Source organism: Dasypus novemcinctus, chromosome 3 (genome assembly GCF_030445035.2).
Source record: "Dasypus novemcinctus isolate mDasNov1 chromosome 3, mDasNov1.1.hap2, whole genome shotgun sequence".
NCBI lineage: Eukaryota > Metazoa > Chordata > Mammalia > Cingulata > Dasypodidae > Dasypus > Dasypus novemcinctus.
This window is the reverse complement of record NC_080675.1, coordinates 34,380,377-34,400,667: the sequence shown is the minus strand read 5'-3', so window position 1 is coordinate 34,400,667 and position 20,291 is coordinate 34,380,377. Positions and strand designations below refer to the sequence as shown.

Here is a 20,291-nt window from a genome sequence, read left to right as displayed (position 1 = left end):
CCTCTCTAGCAAATGCGTATTCACTCCCCCATCTCCCTCAACAATTGGTAAATCCAGAGAGGTCTTCAGATCCACCCCGAATATAAGCTCCATGAGAGGCACTGGGTCTAACCTGTTCTTCACTGAAACTCCGGACTCTAGCATAGTGCTTCACACAACAGCCATTCGGTAAATATTTGAATAAATAACCAGCGTGCCTTTATTTCCAATGGCTGCATTATAGTCCACAGTTTGGCTACCCAAAAGTAGTCTCCTGCTCCTTGATTCTCCTGTTTTTCTCTCACCTTGCTACATCTCCCCTGAGCTTCTTCCAGACAGGATTCAAGCAGGTGGAGAGAAAGGGATGGATGGAAGAGCTATTTTCAGAGTAAAACTGACAGGACTTGGGATGGGTTGGGTAAAGGGCTGAGGGCTTTACATGAAGGAAGACTCTCAGATTTCTGGCTCCTGCAGCTAGGTGGACAGTGTTGCCACTTACACAGGAGACACTGCAAAGGCTTGGGGGGGAAAAATCATAATTTCATTTTTTTTAAAGTCCACACTATGCTGTTTTATTTTTTTCCCTTTTTTTAAAAAAGATAATGGATCACACAAAAATAAGTTCACTTTTGGATACACTGGTTTCGAAGTGCCTTTAGTATAATAAAGTTGCTAATGGGCAGCACCCCCTACCTGTGATGGTTTTAAGTGGTACCAACAAGACATTAAATAACCTGAGATCTTACACTGAGAAAGGTATTTTCCTTGCAATTCTTGTTTCATCTTTCAAATTTTATTACGGACAGAAATCTTGGTTGAGTGCTAAATATGTCTTTAACTCTTCTCTTAACACAGTTAGCCTCCTTTTTTATAAAACAAACAAAAATCAGGCCTTAGGTTGTATACATGTTAGTAGAAGAAAAAATTAAAAACAAAAACAAAATCATCGTACAACACAAACAGCAGACCCCAATGTAAACCATGGGCTACAGTGAACAGTACAATTATAAAAATGTTCCTTCATCAGGTGTAACAAATGTACCACAGTTATGCAAGGTGGTAATAATAGGGTGGTGTATGAGAAAACAAAACAAAACAAAACAGCTCACACACGAGCCCTTGGAGGCAACGTTACAATTTAATAACACTGTTGGGTGTTCATTGTATTTATTTTTTATAGTTACTTTTATTCATGTCAAGCGTAAAACTGCTTTAGAAAAATACAATTAAATTTTAAAAAATGAGTTGACTTAAGGGAAATACTAAATACGGTCAGCGCACAGATCCGACGCGCATCCAGAAGGCGGCATGGAGACAAGTGACCTTTGGGGAATGATGGTCAGGGTGACCCCTCTGGGCTCTCTGACTTTCCATCTCATGACTTTGGGTCATCTAGGTTTTGCCTGTTTAGTTTGTTGCTGTTGCTGTTCTCTAGTATAGACACACATCTGAAAAATCTCAGCCGTATTTCAGTTGACCAAGGGGCAGGGCTTTATTTTCAGCTGGGTTAAGATAAGAAAACCAGAGGGGCCCTGGAGGTGAGTGGCGCTCGCACTCCAGCTGACACCTGGGCAGGGAAAGGTGCGGAGTGACGTGGAAAACCATGAGTAGAAGATTCCAGGACAGTGCAAAGTGCTGTTCCCTTCCCTCCAGACTCAGACAGAATCTGGAGATTCAATAAAAAAGATCATTCTATAGTAAACAGAGAGAAGACAGAAGAGAAAAGCTAAATTTTTATATATATATATTTTTTTAACTTGTTTTTTTAAAAAAAATTATAAAATTTAAGTGGTCAGTAAATTAAAGTTTAAAATCTACTGTTGCAAACTTTGACTGATTAAGAGTTAGAGAGGTTCTTGGATCTCTTGATTCCAGCTAAGTCTTCCCACCGTGACCCTTCATTTCTTACATAGCCCCCATTTTCAGATATTTCTAAAGAAACAGGATCTGAAGTAACTTGTAAGTAACCAGCACTTCTGGTACGTGGAGGTGGCGAGAGTCACCCTGCGGAGGATGGAGCTTCCCTGGGGAGGCCCAGGCCGAGCCCCCTGCTGTCCCTGTCAGCGCTTTCCGCAAAGGACCTGCGAGGCAAAGCTGGGCTCATCCCTGCCCCCTCGGGCCTGGTCTCTCCTGGGAACCGCCGCTCGGCCTGGCGCGTGGCTTCCCGGTAGCCATCCTCTCCCCTGCCTTCATTCCACTTTGATTCTGCTCAGTTCCCACCGTCCTCCTCCACAGAGTTTCAGAACGGAGGAGTGAAACTGCAAGACAGCGCCGTGCAGAGATCAGGCCCCGAGAACGGGAGGCCGTCGACCCCCGCCGCTGCCACTCCCCCTTGCCAGCCCTTGGGCTCCCCCTCCTCGTGAGCATGGACACCTTCTCAAGACTACGCCGATGTCCCACGCTGACGAATGTCATCCCCAGCTGCTGGCAGATGTGGTAGAGCTCGCTCTCAACCTCCTCCGTCAGCGCGCTTGTGGCTTCGTCAAGCACTGAGGGCAGAACACGGAAGAGATCAAAGTCCTGTCCACCGCCCGCCACCCACCTCTGCTTCTCCTACAACTCACTCACTGCAGGCTGGGACCCGGGGGCAGGCTGAAAGCTGCTCGGCCTCACAGGAGCCCTGCTCAGGGAGGGGCTGGCCAGAGAAGCAGAGGGTCAGACTCCTTTGGGGCAGGCATCTGCCAGTGGCAGGACTAGCCCTAGAAGCTTTCTCTGGATGAGCACCAACTATCCCTGGGACCACTCTATCCAAGGAACACAGGTTCCAAGATGCCAGTCTTTAGAAAAGCCCACACTTGCCAGCCCTCTGCCAGGCAGAGCTGGAGGGACGTCCTTTCATTTGAAGGTGGGGCCCAAGGAACATAAAATCACAAGTCCTCTCCAGGCTGGCTCCCTGACTCCAGCTGCAGCAATGGCAGGGGAGCTTATCCACTGGCATCAGACCCCATCCCCAAGTGCTCTGGGGATGGCCAGCATCGCTGCCTCATGGGCACCGTCATGCGCAGAAGAGGGCAGGAAGGAGGACAGGCGTGCTCTGCCGCAGGCCACCAGAGCTGACCAGCCATGCCCAGGTGTGCTCTACACACGAGCACCTGCCCGGGTGCCATGAACACACTCCGCCCCGCACACACGGTGTCTGCCGTGTGCACCATCAGGACGGGCCTCACCTGCGTATTTCGGCTGCAGGTAGAAGAGCCGGGCAAAGGAGAGCCTCTGCATCTCCCCTGGGGACAGAACATCATACCTGAGGAGAGGGAACAGAGGTGACCGCTGGAGGCCCCCGGTGACAGCATTTGACAAGGGACGAAGCTTGGTCTCTGCCTAGAATGGGTCTGGGCAAGAAGAGGCTGTCTCTGCAGAGGCTGGGCCAGCCAAATGGAAGGCACTCTGCTCTACTTTCAACCACGGCTCCCCTCTTCCCGCTCCACCCACATGCCGTGAGGCCAAAACATGCTTCTGATGGGCTGTCCAAACACCTGGACTGTGGGGTCAGGTGCCACCGCCATCCTTTGATGGGCCCCTGGAACCCACGGTCTTTGTGGGGGAGTTGGCTCTGGAGCACCCTAGTCGCCTCCTTACCAGTTCCAATCAACCTGCTGGTCCAGACCCCCTGTCCTCGCCACCAAGCTGGACTGTAACAGACCCGGAGAGAATGATGTCTGTGGAAGGCCCATCCCTGCCTCCTGCCATCCTGAGCATCGCCCCCACCCCGCTGCCCACCAAACGCACCAGGTGGATGTATACACAGACCAGACAATGCCCCCACCCCCCGTGAGCACCTCCACCCCAGGCAGTAAGGAGTATTCTTTCAACTCATTGTTTAGAAGTGCTGGAGCATGGAGACAACAAAAAGCAGACTGGCAGTTTTATTGTTTGAACATTCTGTATGGGGAGCACAACCCTTTACTGCCTGCATTTGGGTGACCCCCTGCCCTTGCCCTTCGGCTCTGCGCGCCCACTCTCCCTGCCCGGGGCTCCTACTTGCAGTCCCCTGCTGCCAGTGCCAGCCCCTGTGGTGGGGAATGCCAGGTTGGTGCCCCCAAGTGGGCTCTGCACGCAGGGCCCCTGCCCCACTCACCAGGCCTGCCAGCTCCAAGAACCTCAGGATCCTCTTATCATCAGCAGAACCTGCAAATCAGAGAAGGCTCCTCTAAGAGATCAGCTCCTGGTCAGCCAGGGTAGGCAGAGCACAACCTGGCAGGGGTGGGCACCCCAGGGTGCTGGGCTAAGTCTCTAAAGAGACAGGTCACAGCTCTTGAGAGGGGCCTTTAGAAGGGAAGGGCAGGGTAAAGGAAATAATCACTTTCCTCCCTCCAATGGGTGTTCTCTGCTCAAAGAAAGGGACGGAGCAAGAAGAGGTCATGATGTGGATGCCAAATGAAGGAGGGACCCCAGCCTGAACCCAGCAGCCTGGCTGGGCCTCTCCCAAAAGGCACAGGTGAGGCCCCAGTCGGGCAGAGCAGGGACAGTGGAGGTGGGGGCACAGCCCGAGGAGGCCCAGCTCACCTGCATCTGGGTAGATCTCCTTGAGGGGATAAACCACCTGAGAAAACAAAAACCACACGGGCTTAGGAGGGCCAGCGAGAGGCAGTGCTGCACTGGAGCCCATCCCTCCTCAGACAATCCCAGGAACCGCCGAGAGGCCAGGCTCTCTCCACCTGAGGGGCCCAGGGACTCCCAAACGAAGGGTCCTGCGGGAGAGGCCTGGCGCCAGCAGGGGGCAGGGTCGCTGCCACCTTCGGAAGAGCGTCTTGGTGGAAAGAGTCCATGAGGCCTCTGAGGGCAGGGGCCCCAGAATCCAGCACACACGGGTGATCTTCAGCCTGCAGCCCCCACAGGCTCACCTGCCCCCAACAGTTGCTGCGAGTACACAGGCCCAATCTGTGACTCTCCTGTTCTCAGAACCAGGGAGCTACTGGACACGGAGCATTTTATCAGCCCACCCCCTGCCCCGTGACCACCGCACTGCCAGCTGTGAGGGGGGATGGAGAGGGAAGAAGTGTCCTGAACCGGGCTGACCTGCTCCCGAAGGGTCCCGTCAGTGAAGAAGGGCTTTTGTGGCAGGAAGAGCACCCCGTGGGGCCCGAAGTCGGTCAGCATCTGCACTGAGCCTGCAGGGCGCACAGAAACTTCCACCTTGAGATCCCCCAGAGAAGGTCACTACCCCCTCCCCCCCACTCCACCTCACCCTCTCTTCCCAACAACAAAAAAGCGAGGACTGCACCACACCAGCCGGGGTTGCGGGGGCTTGGGGCGGGGCAGGCCTGGTTCTCACCCCGCGTGCTTGCCCAGAGGCCGCCCAGAACCCGGAGCAAGGAGGTCTTGCCGGTGCCCGTGTTGCCCGTGATGAGCAGGCTCTGCCCCTCGCAGATCTTCAGGCTCAGCTCCTTGACCAGGGGCTTGTCAGAGGACGGGGCAGAGAACGAGACCCGCTCAAGGAGAAAAGCGGTGTCTGCGGGCTCAGTGGGCCAGGCCGGGGCCCTGGGTCAGGGAAGGGAGGGGTGTAGGGCAAGAAAGCAGTGTCAGTATTGGCACGGGGGCAGTGCATCTTCTGGTGGGCAGCGTCCTGGGACTGGGGGTAGGGGGGCAAAGGGGGGTGCTGACTGTGGGCCATGCTGGGCAAAGCCCTGCACGTGACTGATCCCAGTCCATCTTGACACCTGTGAATCACTGCTGTTATCTGTGGCAGATGAGGAAATCAAGTCAGGTGGCTGAGTAACTTGCCCAAGGCCTCAGAGCTAGTAAGGGCGGAGCTGGCTTTGTAGGATTCCAAGTCAGAGGGTTTGCATGATGTCATAGAGGGACTAGACTACGATAAGGAGAAGGGTGAAACTAAACTGTTCAGGGGTTCCCGGCTCTCCATGGATTCCCATTTCTCCCACACAACCCCACTTTCCTAGAGTCCCTGCCCCATCACCCCCAGCCTCTGGCCTCACAGTTGCATAAAGCTTTACTTTCCAACAGGGGCATTAGCTCCTAAGGAGAGTTGAGTACAGGTGCTGGAATTCAGACTGTTGCCGTTGTTTGAAAGCTTTCTACGTCCAAGTGCTTTCCATGGACCTCCATATAAAATCCTCACAACCACCCTAGGAGGAAGGTTCCATTAATAACCCCTTTTTAGAGATGAAGGAACTGAGATACGAAAAGGTGAAGTAATCTGCCGAAGAGAAGGGAGACGGCTCAAATCTTGGATCCGTAGCAAGGTCAGAAACATGACAGAGCTTGCAAATATATGTGAATAAATATATCTCTGGCTCAGAGTGAGGCATGGTGAACCAAGAACAAGCAGATCCTGAGGCCAGGGGCCGGGGAAAGGATACTATTCGGTTTGTTGTTTTATCCTGGGTGCAGGCAGAAGGCACGGGTGCACTGTTTCCATCAGCCGGGAGAAATGACAAATTAACGCAATGGATGCTGGCACAGCAACACTGAGTGTGGACTTCCGGCGTGTCCAGAACAACACGTGGAATTAATCATCACAATGACCCCGTCACCCCGCTGGGAAAGGGCAGGGCTGCGTGTGGAACCTGAGCTGGGTGATTCCACAGCCTGCCCTCTCACCAAGGCAGCGCCCTGCCAGCCCGACACTCACTTGTCCAAGTCCCACTCGCTCTTGACCAGGACCTCGTTGTCCTGAGACTTCAGGGACATGTCCAACAGGGTCTCCTGCAGCTCCCCAATCCTGGGCAAGAAATGAAAAGCTGAGGCAGGGCTTGGGGGGGGTCCCAGTGAGGAAGATACTTCTGATCCTGTCTCACACCTGCTAGGAAACGGTGAGTTTTTCTATTCCTTTTTTCACTCGACACTTCTCCCAGCAGCACTTTTTGCTCAGGAACCGGGGAGGGGCTGGCCACAGGCTCACCTGTGCGTGTAACCTGCCACATCTGAGAGCGTCGTGGAGAGGTCGATGAGCCGGGTGAAGCAGCTGATGAGGTAAATGCACACAAAGGCGTTCTGGACAGGATGGAGAGCGGTCAGCACAGGCCTCGGCCACGAGGCCCGGGGTGCTGGGCCAGAGGGCGGGAGGGGACTCTCACCTTGCTGACCAGGGTGCTGAGCTCTGGGGGGCTCAGATCTCTGTAGATCCCACTGAAAATGGGGATAGCGATCACCACGTAACTCAGGATGCTGCCCAAATAGTCAAACGTGTTGACGCCGACTGCAGAAGACAGACCAGGTGAGAGGCCTGGCAACCAGGACACGTTCTGTGGCAAACACAACTCTGAGGATGGGGAGCAGGAAGTCAAGGGAGACCAGGCGACCCTGGCTCCGCAGACTGCTGAGGACACTCGCAGCAGAGGCCCTGGCTCCCCCGCGGAATGCCTTCAACAGAGTACATTCACCAGCAAAAGGACACAGTGGGAGGTGGGGAGGGGACTTGGAACACCCGATTCGGGGGCTCCCACCTCCCGGGGCCCCAGGAGCCAGGCTCCCTGCACCTACTGTACAGCCAGAGCTCCTTGGCCATCAGCTCCCGCTGGGTCTGGAGGAGCCTCTGCAGCCTGCGGTCCGTCCTCATGTGCTCCACCTGCCCCGCTCTGGTGAGAAAGGCTGGGATGGCCGTGGGGCCTGGAAAGCCTCAGCCAGGCAGGAAGACCCCTTGCCCCTCCTCACACGTTCCTACTGGGCCCAAGCCCACCCCAATGACCTCAGCGTCAGAACTGTTCAGCTGCTAGTACCCATTCATTGCTTCATTCTTTCCTTAGGTACTGTCTGCACAAAGAACACTAACCCTAAAGTTGGACAAGACCTGATTCAAATCCCAGCCTGGCCAGGTACTAGCTGGATGACACCGGTAGGTTTCTTAAGCCTCTGAGACCTCAGTTTTCTCATCTGTAAAATGGAACCAATAATAACTATGTAACAGGTTAGAGTTACTAAACAGAAAGCGCCTGGCACAAAAGGGCCCCCTGAGAAGTGGTAGCTGCTGTTACTAAACCAACATACGCAGAGCAGCCCTGTGCTAGCTGGCCAGTGGGGATACATCACGTTCTGTCCTTGAAGAGCCCCTGTTCAAAGGGGCAGGCAGATGCACTGCAGTCTTCACTCAGTATGGGGACAGTGTGGTCCCAGAAGCACGTCCTCTGGGCCATAGCGACAAACAGGCTGGACCACTGAGTGACTCTGGGAAGGCTCCCCCAGGGGAGATTCCAGGAAGGGCAGAAATTCTTCAGGCAGAAAAGGTGGGGTGGAGAGAGGGGCACTGCAGGGGGTGGTCAGATTTTACAGAAAGGGTCAGAAGGCCTCAGATGACCCCGTCCGGAGCTTCAAGAGCTTTCCTCAGAGCTCAGAGCTTTGTAAACAGAGGCTGTGTACTCTAAAAGTAAATTTAACATGTGCCTACCCCCACCCCCACTCCCACCCCAGCTCATAGATTCCTAGTATTCTTGGTTGGCGCCCCCCACCCCCCGACCGCCTAGACCCCCAACCCCCCTGCAGCGGCAGCAGCTGAAAACTATGGCAGCAACTGACCAAAGAGCAAGGAACCAGGGCCATGAGATCCGCCCCAGCACAGGTGATCCTTAGCATTGCTTCCACTCTTTACACACAAACCTCTGGGGCCTGTGCTAGAAGTCAACTGATTCCTGAGGCCTCCTGCCAGGCAGAGGGCAGGGGCCTGCACTGGCCCCGCGGGAAGGGACGGGATTTCACAAGGCTGCAGCTCCCGGGAGGCCAGACACTTTGCTCCACTTGGAAAGCTCTGGTGGGGGCAGGTCTGTCCTAACACTCTCCTGAGAGGCTCCCATTTCCTCCTGAGCTGCAGAGACAAAGGACTGGCCTCGGGCCTCCGGCACTGCCAGAAAGCCACTTCACCATCAGAAAAACAGAGGCACAGGAAATGCCTCCGGTCATCAGCAAGAGGATGAAGCAGCCGCCTGTTTTATTCTTTGAGAACATTTAGGCCCCATTCTAGGTCACTGAGATTAAAGGCAGCCACCAGGAGGCCCCACCAGCTTCAGAACCAAAGCTCTGGACCTAAAGATGAGGCAGCCCATAAGTGTGAGGCACGGGCAGGGGTCACAGCCAGCTATGAGGACACTCGGCCCCTAAGCGCAAGGATAAAACCCAGTGGTGGCGGAGGATTGTAGAATTTAGCTTTCCTTCTCCACTATCTCTACTCTCAGCTCTGACACGACAGAAGGGGAACTTCTCTGCCAGACTTACCTATAGAAAGCAGCCGGCTCAGCATTCACCCGGATCTGCATGTGCTTGAACCTGGGCACACCAAAGGGAAACACGCGCTGACAACGGGGAGCGCTGGGCCGTCTCCTTCCAGAGCCCTGCATCTGGAAGCCCTCCCAACAGAAGCCCGGCTCCACCTCAAAACAGGTTGCCTCGGCCTGCCCTTTCCCCTGGACCACCTCAGGGGAGGGAAATCCCAGGGCCCAAGCAGCAGGGGCTCTGCAGAGACGGAGCTTGCCCCTCACCTCTCCCCAGAGAGAGGACAGACATATCCCTACCCACAGCTCCTCACCCTCCCCAGGCCGGCCCTGAGGGAGGAGGCCAAGGACAGTGGAGCAGGGCTGAGTCGCCAGCTGCCAGGCCCGCACAACCCAAAACAGAGCACGTGAGGCGGTGCGGGGCTGCTGCTGCTAGTCCCGGGGCTTCCCATGTCTAATCCTCACAGTCCTCTTGGGAGGCAACACCATCACTCCAATTTAGAGAAAACTGGAGCTTAGAGAGGTTAAAGACCTCGCCCAGGATCACACAGCTACTTGGCAGGGCTGGGATTTGAACTTAAGAGCTGTCTTACCCCAGGTCCCCTTCCCTTAACCATTATGGCCAGCCCAGAAACCTCCAGCACAGGGAGACACACCTGAAGTCACCCTCCAGCTTCTCCTGCTGCACCAGCTTTGCCACGATGGGGCCCATCAGAATTTTGTTCACCATGGTCCCCAGGATGAAATACCCGAAGATGCTCACAGGCCCAAGCCAGCCTGTGCTGAAAAGCAGAGAGGGGGCGCCACGTAGAGCTACAGGCCCTGCCGCCTGCCACGTCCTGGGTAGCCCTGTTCAATCGCAGTAGCCCTGGGGGCCCCTGCCCCCCTTCGTGGGGCACAGGGAACCTGGTCTAAGAGCACCAGGATTCCTGTGACACTGAAACACCACAGGGTCGAAGGGAGGGCCGGGACCGAGCAGGGGGAGATGGGAAGACTTCCTGGTGTGTGGGAGGGAAGGAGGGAAGACAAGCCTCTCCTGGACTCTGACCTGAGGGAGCTGACCCAGCCCCTCACCTCCCGCGGGAAACACCAGACTGGGGGAGGGGGAGGGACACCAGGGAGGAAGAGGCTTCACCTTTGGAAGCACTGATAAGTGTAGTAGGCGAGGGTGAACGGGGAGACGATCAGCTGGCTGGCCATGCTGCTGAGCTGCCGGCAGAAGCGCTCCACATCCTGGCTGATGCGTTGGTCCCTGCAGCCAAGCCAGAGGAAGAGAGGCGGGGAGACTGGGCCCCCGCAGCTGGGCTGGACAGCTGGAGTGAGAGAAGCAGCCTCCCACCCCCGCCCTTCAGTGCTGCTAGCCAGGGGCCTGTGCGAAGACGGATTGGACAAGGGCTGCTTTCCTAGTGGCAGGAGTCCCAGTAGACTCTTGGGGGCTTTAAACACGGTTCTGGAGGTGGTACCTCAGTTTACCCCTCAGTTAAAGTGGGAACTGTAATGTCTGGCACCCAGGGGCCTGAGCCAGCTGAGCTGAGCCAAATAAATACATGAGTTAAACTTCTGGACGATCAGTAAAGCTGTCGCATTTATCTCAACCCTCCCTAGTTCCTCTTAGATGCACCTGTCCCCCTTTGAGCTGTCTGGCTGTGGAAGCTTCATGAGGGTTGAGCCCCGGGGAAGAGGCTTAGAAGAAAAGTCAGCAGCCCCAACAGCAGCAGCCTACCAAGAATATTTGCTGCAAAGTTCAGGCTCACCAGGGAAGGTCACCCAGGGCAACAAAGTACCTGTCAGGGGGGTGGTGAGAGGGGAGGAGTTGGGGTATGAAGGAGAGACCCCAAATGTCCCATCTCACCACAAGGACCACACTGATCCTCTTATTCCCAATGGTATACATGACTTGGGGAAGTCACTTGCAATCCGTGGGCCTCAGTTTCCTCACCTGTCAAATAACAACAGCTAACTTCCACGGGAACACTTGCTACGTGCCAGCCACTGCATTCCTCCTCACTGTGCTCTCTGAGATAGGAACAACCATTACCCCACTTCACAGAAGGGCAACCTGAGGCTCAGTGAACTTATGCGCTATAAGCTGGGCAGGGCTAGAATGGGGATCTGAACCCTACACTAAGTCCTAGATGGCAGGACTTTTAACTGCCCCAAATCTGAGAGTTGGTTTTCCAGCTTCTCTAGCAAGGACACTTTCTTCAGTGGATGCCTTATCTGGAAGCCCAGGATAAGAAATGGATAAAAGGGAGGTGCTTCCAGAGGCCTGGTCGCTTCTTTTCAGCTCCTCATCCGCAGCCCTGCAGCATCCGTGGGGTCCTTTGCAGAGCATCCTCCCACCATGGCTCTGGGCAGCAATTAGTAAATTGCTAATTAGAAGGCCTGTCTCCAAGGGGTAAGCCAGAATTCTCCAGGGCTAAACCAGATGGGCGGGGCCATGCGGAGGGCAGTGATGGTCCGGAGGGGGTGCCTACGGGTTATCGATGTGATCCCGAAGCACGTTGAGGGTGTAGTACACTCGGCCCCGGAAGTAGAGGTGATGGAGGTGCTCGGTGAGGTCCTTCCGCCAGCTCACATACAGCAGGTTGCAGGTGAACTGATCAAAGCTCTTCAGCTGTGCAGTGGGGGAGGCAAGGGGAAGGAAGGGCAGGGGAGAGATGGCTTCCTGCAAGTTGTGGCTCAAAGCTCAAGGCTGGCAGAAAGCCTCTGCTGACCAGTTCCAGCCCACTCAGCATTTTGCTTGGTTAAAGCATCAAGTCATGGGATTTTCCCTTCCTCATTCACTCATGTGTTCATTCCTTCATCAAATGCCAAAGGGCTTGCCACAGGCAAGACAGAATACTGCCTAATTCTGAGAGCTAATGAGCTTCTGGAGGTTGGGGACCATGTTTTATTCCACTCACAGTCTTACTCTGTCCCCAAAGCCCGGAGTGGGGTTCTGTACACGTAGATGCTTACTGACCGAGGACCCATTAGAGAAAAAGTGTAGTAAGAAGTGGCCTCTCCAAGAAAACAGGTGGTTTGGCCTGAACGAGAACACTAGGTGTGAGTCGAGGCAGAGCCTCAATTCTCATTCATTCACCATTTACTGAGCACCTGTGTGTTAAGCACTAGGGAAATGAACTCGCAGTCTAGCAAGGTCGTGGGCAATTACAAGGGCACGAGGAGAGTTACAGCAGAGGTAAGCTCAAGGCATTAGATCAGTATAGAGAAAGGGCTGAGTTTGGTAGAGGACACTGAGAAGAAAGTTGGGGAGCTCTTAAAGGTGACAATGGAGGTGTCTTGAAAGATGAGGAGGCCAACAGAACAAGGCGGGTAGAGGGAAGGACATTCCAGGTGAGAAAGCTGCAGGTGCAAAGGCTGGGAGGTGCGACATGGTACCAGGCTGAGTCACAGCCTCGGTTCCTCAGAAGAGGAGCAGTAGCTCTGGGTGCTGGTGACAATTTTCAAGTGCTCTGAGCTTCCTGAAACAAGAGTTCTGGGAACAGAAGGGACAATCATTTCTGTTAAATGCTGAAGTAAGCCTGAACCTCATGGCCTAGCCCTAGGAGCTTGCACCCCCTGAGTAAGACATCCCAAAGGGGACAAGAGCAAGATGAACGCTCTGCCTAGGGTTATGACCTTTGGGGCAACTCTCCCTCACGTTCCCAGACAAAGGAAAGAACACACCCCCACGGCTTGGTTTCTGCTTCCTGATGGCTAAGTTCCACTGGGTATTCCACTCATACTAGGATGGAGAGGAAGAGAGACACAGGGAGAAGGAAAGACCTTACCGTGGAGTTGAGAATGATGAGCACGACAGCCAGGAATGTCAGGCTCTTAAACCCATCCAAGTCTTTGTTCCCCAGGACCCCGTAGTATTGACTGGGGATCAAGCCAACCTGGTAGATAACCAGTTGTTCTGGAGGAAAGGGGGAGTCAGAAATTACAGATGAGGGATGAAGAAAGGAGGGAAGTGTCCTCCTGAGTCTCTGCATCATAATACCCCAGAGAGAAGGGAAGAGACCCACAGACCAGAGCTGCCACCCTGGGCTAACCTGGGTTTCCTCACTCACCCAGCAGGGTCACGCACAGAAGGGTCAGGAACATCAAGGCATTCTGAGATGACCAAGAGGGGAATAAAACCTTCTGTATTTGCAGGAATCGCTGGAGAAACTGCAGATCTAATCTGGGCCTGAAGAAGAGAAGCAGGGAAAACAGAAGTGCAAGAGGGCAGTTAAGCCTCAGAGAGCAGTTGTCTGGCTTATGGCCATTGTTCTCTTGGGGCCCAAGTCATGAAGAAAGAATTGTTTACTAATGCTGAAGTTGGCAGGCTGGAAATAGACCAGATAGGAAAGAAATTCTTTAAATTGATACAAGCCATAAAAGATTATCTATGAAAAACCTATAGCAAAAAACATAGTTAATAGATAAACTTTAGTTATATCCTCTTTATGGTCACACACAAGATAAGGATGTCTACTTCAACAAAGATTTTAAGGTCCTGGCTAAAGCAATAAAGCAAGAAAAAGAAATGAGGTAAAAGGACTGAAAGGGAAGATTTTAAATTGTCACTATTTGGAGATGATATCATTTACACAGGCAACAAGTACATAAGTAGACAAACTATTAGAAATAAAAGGAGTTTAGCAATGTTGCTAGATACAGGGTTAACATACAAATAGCAACAGTGTTCTTCTATACCAGCAATAACTAACTAGAAAGTATAAAGGAAATAAGATGTCATTTACAAAAGTAAGAAAGGTATAGAAAGACTGTCAAATATTCATGAATTAGCTTTATAGGAGAACGTGGAAGACATTTAGGAGGAAAAACATAAAGCTCTATTTTAGGACATGAAAGAGGACCTAAATAGTCAGAGATAGCATGATTTGAAATGATAAAGACCTAAATTCTAACAAAAGTAGTTTATAAACCCAATGTATTACCAATCAAATGACTAGCAGGACTTCTCTGATAAACTTTAAATGGAAAAATAAGAGTCCATAAATAGCTTAGGGCAATTGTGAACAATAGCAAAGGGAAAGGAAGAGACTCAACCCATCAGATTATGATACATCACATTACAGGGCTAGAGTAAAAAAGTGTGGTATTAATGCAGAAAAAGACTAATGAAACAGACAAAAAATTATAGACCTACGTTTACATGGGTGGATAGTAGAGGTTCATCACAAATAGGACATACTGATACTAGTAATTGTCAATACTTTATTAAGGATATACTAAATACCCAGTTCTTTTCTAAGTGCTTTACATGTATTAATTCATTTAACCCCCACAAACCTAAGAAATGGAGAATATATCTTTATTTTATGGATGAGGAAATTGAGGCAAAAAGAGATTATGTAACTTGTCCTGTCACCTAATAAGTGGTGGCCTTCAGGTTTGTGTATAGGCAGCCTGCCTCCAAGAATCTGTACTCTTTTTTTTTTTTTTAAGATTTCTTTATTTATTTAATTCCCCCCCTCCCCTGGTTGTCTGTTCTCTGTGTCAATTTGCTGAGTCTGGTTTTCTTTGTCCGCTTCTGTTGTCTCAGCGGAACGGGAAGTGTGGGCGGCGCCATTCCTGGGCAGGCGGCCCTTTCTTTTGGGCTGGGCGGCTCTCCTTATGGGTGCACTCCTTGCGCATGGGGCTCCCCTACGAGGGCGACACCCCTGTGTGGCAGGACACTCCTTGTGCGCATCAGCACTGCGCATGGGCCAGCTCCACACGGGTCAAGGAGGCCCGGGGTTTGAACCACGGACCTCCCATGTGGTAGACGGACGCCCTAACCACTGGGCCAAATCCGTTTTCCAAGAATCTGTACTCTTAACAACTACATAATACAGTGCCTCTATTAATTACTCACTAACTAACTAAACTATTCATGAATTGGAATGGTAAAGGAAAATATGGGTCATTATCTCAAACCAGTTACAAAAATAAACTTAAAAAGCTCCAAATGGATTAAATATATCTAAATATGAAAAGTAACACTATTAACTTAATATAAGGAAGTGTAGAAGAACATCTTAGTGATGTTGAAGTGGGAAGGAACTTCTCAAATGAGACTCAAAACACACAAACTAAAAGGGAGAAACTGATGGATTTAATTTGATCAAAATTAAATATTCCTGTTCAATACAATGCCCTCAATTGAGTTAGAAGACTTGGAGAAGGTATTTGTAGACTGTGAAATCAACAAGGGATTGAAATCTAGCACATACAAAGAACAAGCAAGGAACATGCAAATTAGGAAGACAGGAAATCCAAAGAAAAGGAAAAAAGGATATAAATAGGCAATTCACAAAAGGGGAAACCCAAATGCCTAATAAATACATGAAAAGTAACACAATGGTATACCACCTTATACCGATCAGATGGATATAAATTAGAAAGCCAAATACTAAGTGTTGGGTGGATATGGAGGAGAAACTTTTATTTACTGCTGGTGGGAAGTATAAACTGGTGTGACCATTCCAGAGAGCAATCTAGCTGAATTAGGTATGACCCAGCATCTACCCCAGAATGGATAACCCAGAGACACTCACCCATATCCACAAGGACAAGTGCCAGAATATTCATTACAGTATGGTTTGTGGTGGTTAAAAAATTGGAAGCAATCTAGGTATCCAACATTAGAAGAAAGTGTAAGTAAAATGGGGTACATGCACATAGGGTAGCACAATGCACTCAGAAGTGGGCACTATATTACTATAGTAGCATGAATGACACAATAGCGAATAAAAAGGAAAAAAATTCACAATATATTATTATTTGTATTAATTTAAAACCACTATATATATTTCAACCAACATATACCCAAACTTATTTACGGTGGACCGTAAAGATGCTCATTTAATACATCAGAGTGGGTGTCTGAGAAGGGATGTAAAATGGGACTGATTATAAGGAAGGAAGGGAGGAGGACAATAAAACAAGAGGAACCTTGCACTGGGACACAAAGACAATGTACCATGAACTGAGAAGGCCGATCAACTTGATTCTGTGCACTTGAGGTACTTTCCAAAAAAAAAAAAAAAATCCCAGGGGTGACACACACAGAGTGCAAGGAGTGGCAAAGTTCCCACGAAGGCTGCAGCAGAAGGTGCGGGGACCAGTACAGGGGCGGTCTCGGACCAGAGGGCAGGGCGGGCGCCCCTTGGCGAGCTCCTGTTCGCCCAGATGTCATTTGGGTCGGGGCTGGGGCTCGAGGGCCTCACAAAGGCGTGGGGTGCTCAAGAGCCCTTTTCCCAAACACCCCGAGCAGGGGCCCGGCCTGTGCCCCCAGCTCCCCGGCTCACCTGACGCCAGCCCGAAATGCGTTCCCCGGTACCACCATTGCTCGGGATCTGAAGGACACGGACACCCCGCAGCCCCCGACTCCGCTTGGGGCAGAGTGCGAGGAGCTCGAGGCGAGCGGCGGAGGGGCGGGGGCGGGGCCCCGGCGCCCGGCGGCCACAGAGATGGCGGCGGATAGAGAGGACAGCGCAGGGCTACGCGGCCACTCCCGGAAGCGACCGATTTCTCCTAGAGAATCTGAGTACTAGCGGTCTGTCGACCGGGAGGCTAGAGCGCCTCCTTCTGGATCTGGGAGAGTTCCTCTCTGACGAGTGTAACTGTTCAAGCATTTTGTAACAAGTATTTTTAGTCTCTAAATTTAATAAGTATTTCACACTTTCTTTCTCTCAAAGAATCCAGACTCTTTTTTTTTTTTTTTTTTTTTTTTGAGGTCCCGGGGACGGAGGATTGAACCTGGAACCTGGTATTTGGGAAGCCGGCATTCAACCATAGAGCCACATTGGCTCTCCTGAGTTGGCTTTTTCGTTTGTTTTGCTGCTTGTTTGTATTTGGATTTTTTTTTAGGAGGCACGGGGAACTGAATCTCCGAGTCTTTGCAATTGCTATTTCCTCTTCGTGGATCACTCTTCTTCTTAACCCAGAGCATTCCATGGCTGACTCATTCTCATCATTAGCTCAACTGTCACTTGCTAGAGGCGTTACCTTTGATCACCCTATCTAGAATATGCCCTCCTGACCTGCCCATCCTTCTTTATTTCATTATACTTTTTTATTTTCCTCATAATATTTATCATTATCTGAAACCATCTTGTTCATTTCTTTGCTTATTGTTAGTCTTCCCCTATAAGAATGAATTCTTCTGGAGCAGGGACCTTACCTTGCTCATTCCCAGTACCTAGACTACTGCTATCCCATAGAAAGTAATAAAAAAAAATTGTAAAATGTTGACTGAGTGAAATACTTAACCAACTGGTTACACTGCCCAAAGAGAGTGAGGAATGGTTCAAGAAAACAGGCAGCCGATTGCACACAGTATGAAAGGGTATATAATGAAAAATAAGTCTGTCTTTCATCCCCAGAAACAGTTGCTATCAGCTGCTTTTTAGGAATCTTTCCTGAAATGTTTTATACACAAACTTGCATGTGACTTTATTTCACACAGTCAGACACACACTTGTCCTTCTAAACACTTGACAGACTATTTTTTTTAAACTTTTTATTTTGAAATATTTTCAAAATTACAAGACAATTGCACAAGACATACAAACCCCATACAGAGAACTCCACCATATCCCTACCCCTCCACAGTTAGCCAGCTCCACCAATTTTTAAATCTTGCCACATTTGCCATACCATTCTATCCATCTATCCAACTGCCTATTTATCAATCCACTTTCTGAATGAGTGTAGACTGTATACATCATGCTCCTTGAACACTTAATACTGTTATATATATTTCCTAAGAACAACAATATTCACTTCAGTTATTGCCTTAAATGCAGTTATCAAGTTCAAGAAATTTAACAGGGAAGTGGATGTGGTTCAGGTGATAGGGTCTCCCCCTACCATAGGGGAAGACCCAGGTTCAATCCCTGGGGCCTCCTGGTGAAAAAGAAGAGAAAGTGTGCCTGTGTGGTGAGTCAGTGACTGTGTGGAGAGCCGAGTGCCTGTGCGGTGAGCCGACTGCCTGTGTGAGTGCCTGTGCGGTGAGCCAGTGCCTGCACAGGGAGCCAGTGCCTGCCCAAGTGAGGCATGTAGCAAGATGATGATGCAGCAAAAGAGAGGTGAAGGGAGAGTCAAGGTGAAGCTCAGCAGACCAGGAAGGGAGGTGGTGCAATTGACAGGGAACCTCTCTCCACATCAGAGGTGCCTAGGATCAAATCCTGGTGAATCCTAGAGGAGAAAGATGAGAAGATAAAAAAAGAGAAATAGAAGAAATAGATACAGAAGGTCACACAGTGAATAGACACAACAAAAACAGCAGGGTGGGGAGGGGTAGAGAAAGGAAAAAAAGAAATTTAACAGTGATATAAAACTTACAGTCTATATGCCAATATTTTCCTGTGTCCCAATATTGTTCCTTTGAGCCTTTTGCTCTCCCTTTCTAGATCCCATCCAGGATCATGTATCACATTTAATTTTCATTATTTCTTTAGTTGCTCTTCTTTTTTAAAATTGTGGGTACGTATATAAAAACATAAAGTTTCCCATCTCAACCCTTCCTAAACATACTTTCAATGGGATTAATCCCATTCATGATATTGCAGTATATTCACCACCTTCCATTACTAAAACTTTCCATCTTCCCAAATGGAAACCCTACACTTATTAATTCCCCATTCCCCCTGTCCCACCCCTGGCTACCTGTACTCTAATTTTTGTCTCTATGAGCTTGCATATTCTCCAAAATATTCTTTTTTTCTTATTAAAAAAAATTATTTATTTTATTTATTCCACACCCCCCACCACCACCACCATTGTCTGCTCTTAGTGTCCATTCTCTGTGTGTTCTTTCTGTGTCTGCTTGCATTCTTGTCATGCAAGACCAGGAAACTGTGTTGCGTTTTCATTGCGTCATCTTGCTGCATCAGCCCTCCACGTGTGCAGTGCCACTCCTGGGTGGGCTGTGCTTTTATCGCACAGGGTAGCTCTCCTTGCGGGGTGCACTCCTTGCACATGGGGCTCCCCTATGCGGGGGACGCCCCTGTGTGGCACAGCACTCCTTGCACATGGCAGCACTGTGAGTGGGCCAGCTCATCATATGGGTCAGGAGGCCCTGAGTATAGAACCCTGGACCCTCCATATGGTAGGTGGACACTCTATCAGTTGTGCCACAACCGCTTCCCATCCATTATATTCTTTGTAGTTACCATGGACTTAAACTTAACATCCTAAATTTATAACAATCCCCAATGATTTGACACCAACTTAACTTCAAATATACACAAACTATTTTCCTATACTCCTTTGTCCTCCCATATTTATGTAGCACTCATCACAAATTACGTGTTTATGTATTATTAATCTGAAATAGAATTTATCATTCTGTTTTATGCATTTGCCTTTTAGTTCCCATAGAAAGTAAAAAATGGAGTTACACACCAAAAATGTGATTGCACTCGCTTTATATTTACCATGTCATTATGCTTACCAGATGTATTAATTAGCCAAAGGGGTGCTCATGCAAAATACCAGAACTCTGTTGTTTTTTTTTTTTTTTTTTAAGATTTATTTATTTCTCTCCCCTTCCCCTTGTTGTATGCTCTCTGTGTCCATTCACTGTGTGTTCTTCTGTGCCTGCTTGCATTCTTGTCAGGTGGCACCAGGAATCTGTCTTTTTTGGTTGCATCATCTTGCTGCGTCATCTCTTCGTGTGTGTGGTGCCACACCTGGGCAGGCTGCACTTTTTGTTGTGTGGGGCGGCTCTCCTTATGGAGTGCACTTCTTGTGCATGGGGCTCCCCTATGTGGGGGCACCCCTGTATGGCATGGCACTCCTTGTGCACAGCAGCACTGCGTGTGAGCCAGCTTACCACACAGGCCCGGAGGCCCTGGGTATCAAACTCTGGACCTTCCATTTGGTAGGTGACACTCTATCAGTTGAGCCACATCTGCATCCCTCTGTTGGCTTTTATAAAGGGTATTTATTTGGGGTAGAAGCTTACAGTTACCAGGTCATAAAGAGTCCAACCCTTCTTACCAACCTCTGTTGCCACATGTTGAAGAAGATGGCAGGTGACATCTGTGAATGCCCAACTTTCCTTCTTCCTCTTAAGGCTCCTTGGTCCCAGCTTCTTCTGATCTCAGCTGTAGTCTGGTATAAGGCTCATCTCTTTCCCCGGGGCTCATTTCTTTCCAGGCTCAGCTG

At 50.3% G+C, this 20,291-nt stretch overlaps 1 protein-coding gene and 1 long non-coding RNA gene across 5 annotated transcripts; one reads left to right on the top strand and one right to left on the bottom strand.

The window, feature by feature from the left end:
* Positions 1-753: 753 nt before the first annotated feature.
* ABCD4 (ATP binding cassette subfamily D member 4) lies at positions 754-16,635 on the bottom strand. 4 transcript variants are annotated; one of them, XM_004455147.4, is made up of 19 exons: positions 16,427-16,635; positions 13,199-13,317; positions 12,917-13,044; positions 11,618-11,757; positions 10,276-10,392; positions 9,797-9,922; positions 9,145-9,195; positions 7,423-7,517; positions 7,017-7,138; positions 6,842-6,933; positions 6,572-6,661; positions 5,255-5,460; positions 4,999-5,090; positions 4,486-4,522; positions 4,058-4,107; positions 3,559-3,611; positions 3,147-3,223; positions 2,353-2,468; positions 754-2,237 (listed from the first exon to the last, which is right to left on the bottom strand). In XM_004455147.4, the coding sequence occupies exons 1-19, from the start codon at positions 16,462-16,464 to the stop codon at positions 2,169-2,171; spliced, it is 1,818 nt and encodes a 605-aa protein (XP_004455204.2). In that variant the 5' UTR covers positions 16,465-16,635; the 3' UTR covers positions 754-2,168. The 4 variants fall into 4 exon arrangements, with proteins under 4 accessions (XP_004455204.2, XP_071069892.1, XP_071069894.1 ...); XM_071213791.1 differs by having other exon boundaries at positions 754-1,645; positions 16,427-16,603; XM_071213793.1 differs by lacking the exons at positions 12,917-13,044; positions 13,199-13,317 and having other exon boundaries at positions 16,427-16,572.
* LOC131277898 (uncharacterized) lies at positions 6,616-9,233 on the top strand. The gene is made up of 3 exons (XR_009184935.2): positions 6,616-6,752; positions 7,686-7,774; positions 9,105-9,233. It is a non-coding gene; the product is annotated as an uncharacterized lncRNA (long non-coding RNA).
* Positions 16,636-20,291: the final 3,656 nt, after the last annotated feature.

What these genes read in the sequence shown, in the direction of transcription:
- ABCD4 (XM_071213791.1), bottom strand. Translation starts at nt 16,464, where the DNA reads ATGGTGGTACCGGGGAACGCATTTCGGGCTGGCGTCAG. An exon ending in GCATTTCGGGCTGGCGTCAG is followed by an intron (nt 13,318 to 16,426) that starts GTGAGCCGGGGA and finishes TCTCTTCTTCAG; the next exon opens with GCCCAGATTAGATCTGCAGT. An exon ending in TCATCATTCTCAACTCCACG is followed by an intron (nt 11,758 to 12,916) that starts GTAAGGTCTTTC and finishes CCCACTGCACAG; the next exon opens with CTGAAGAGCTTTGATCAGTT.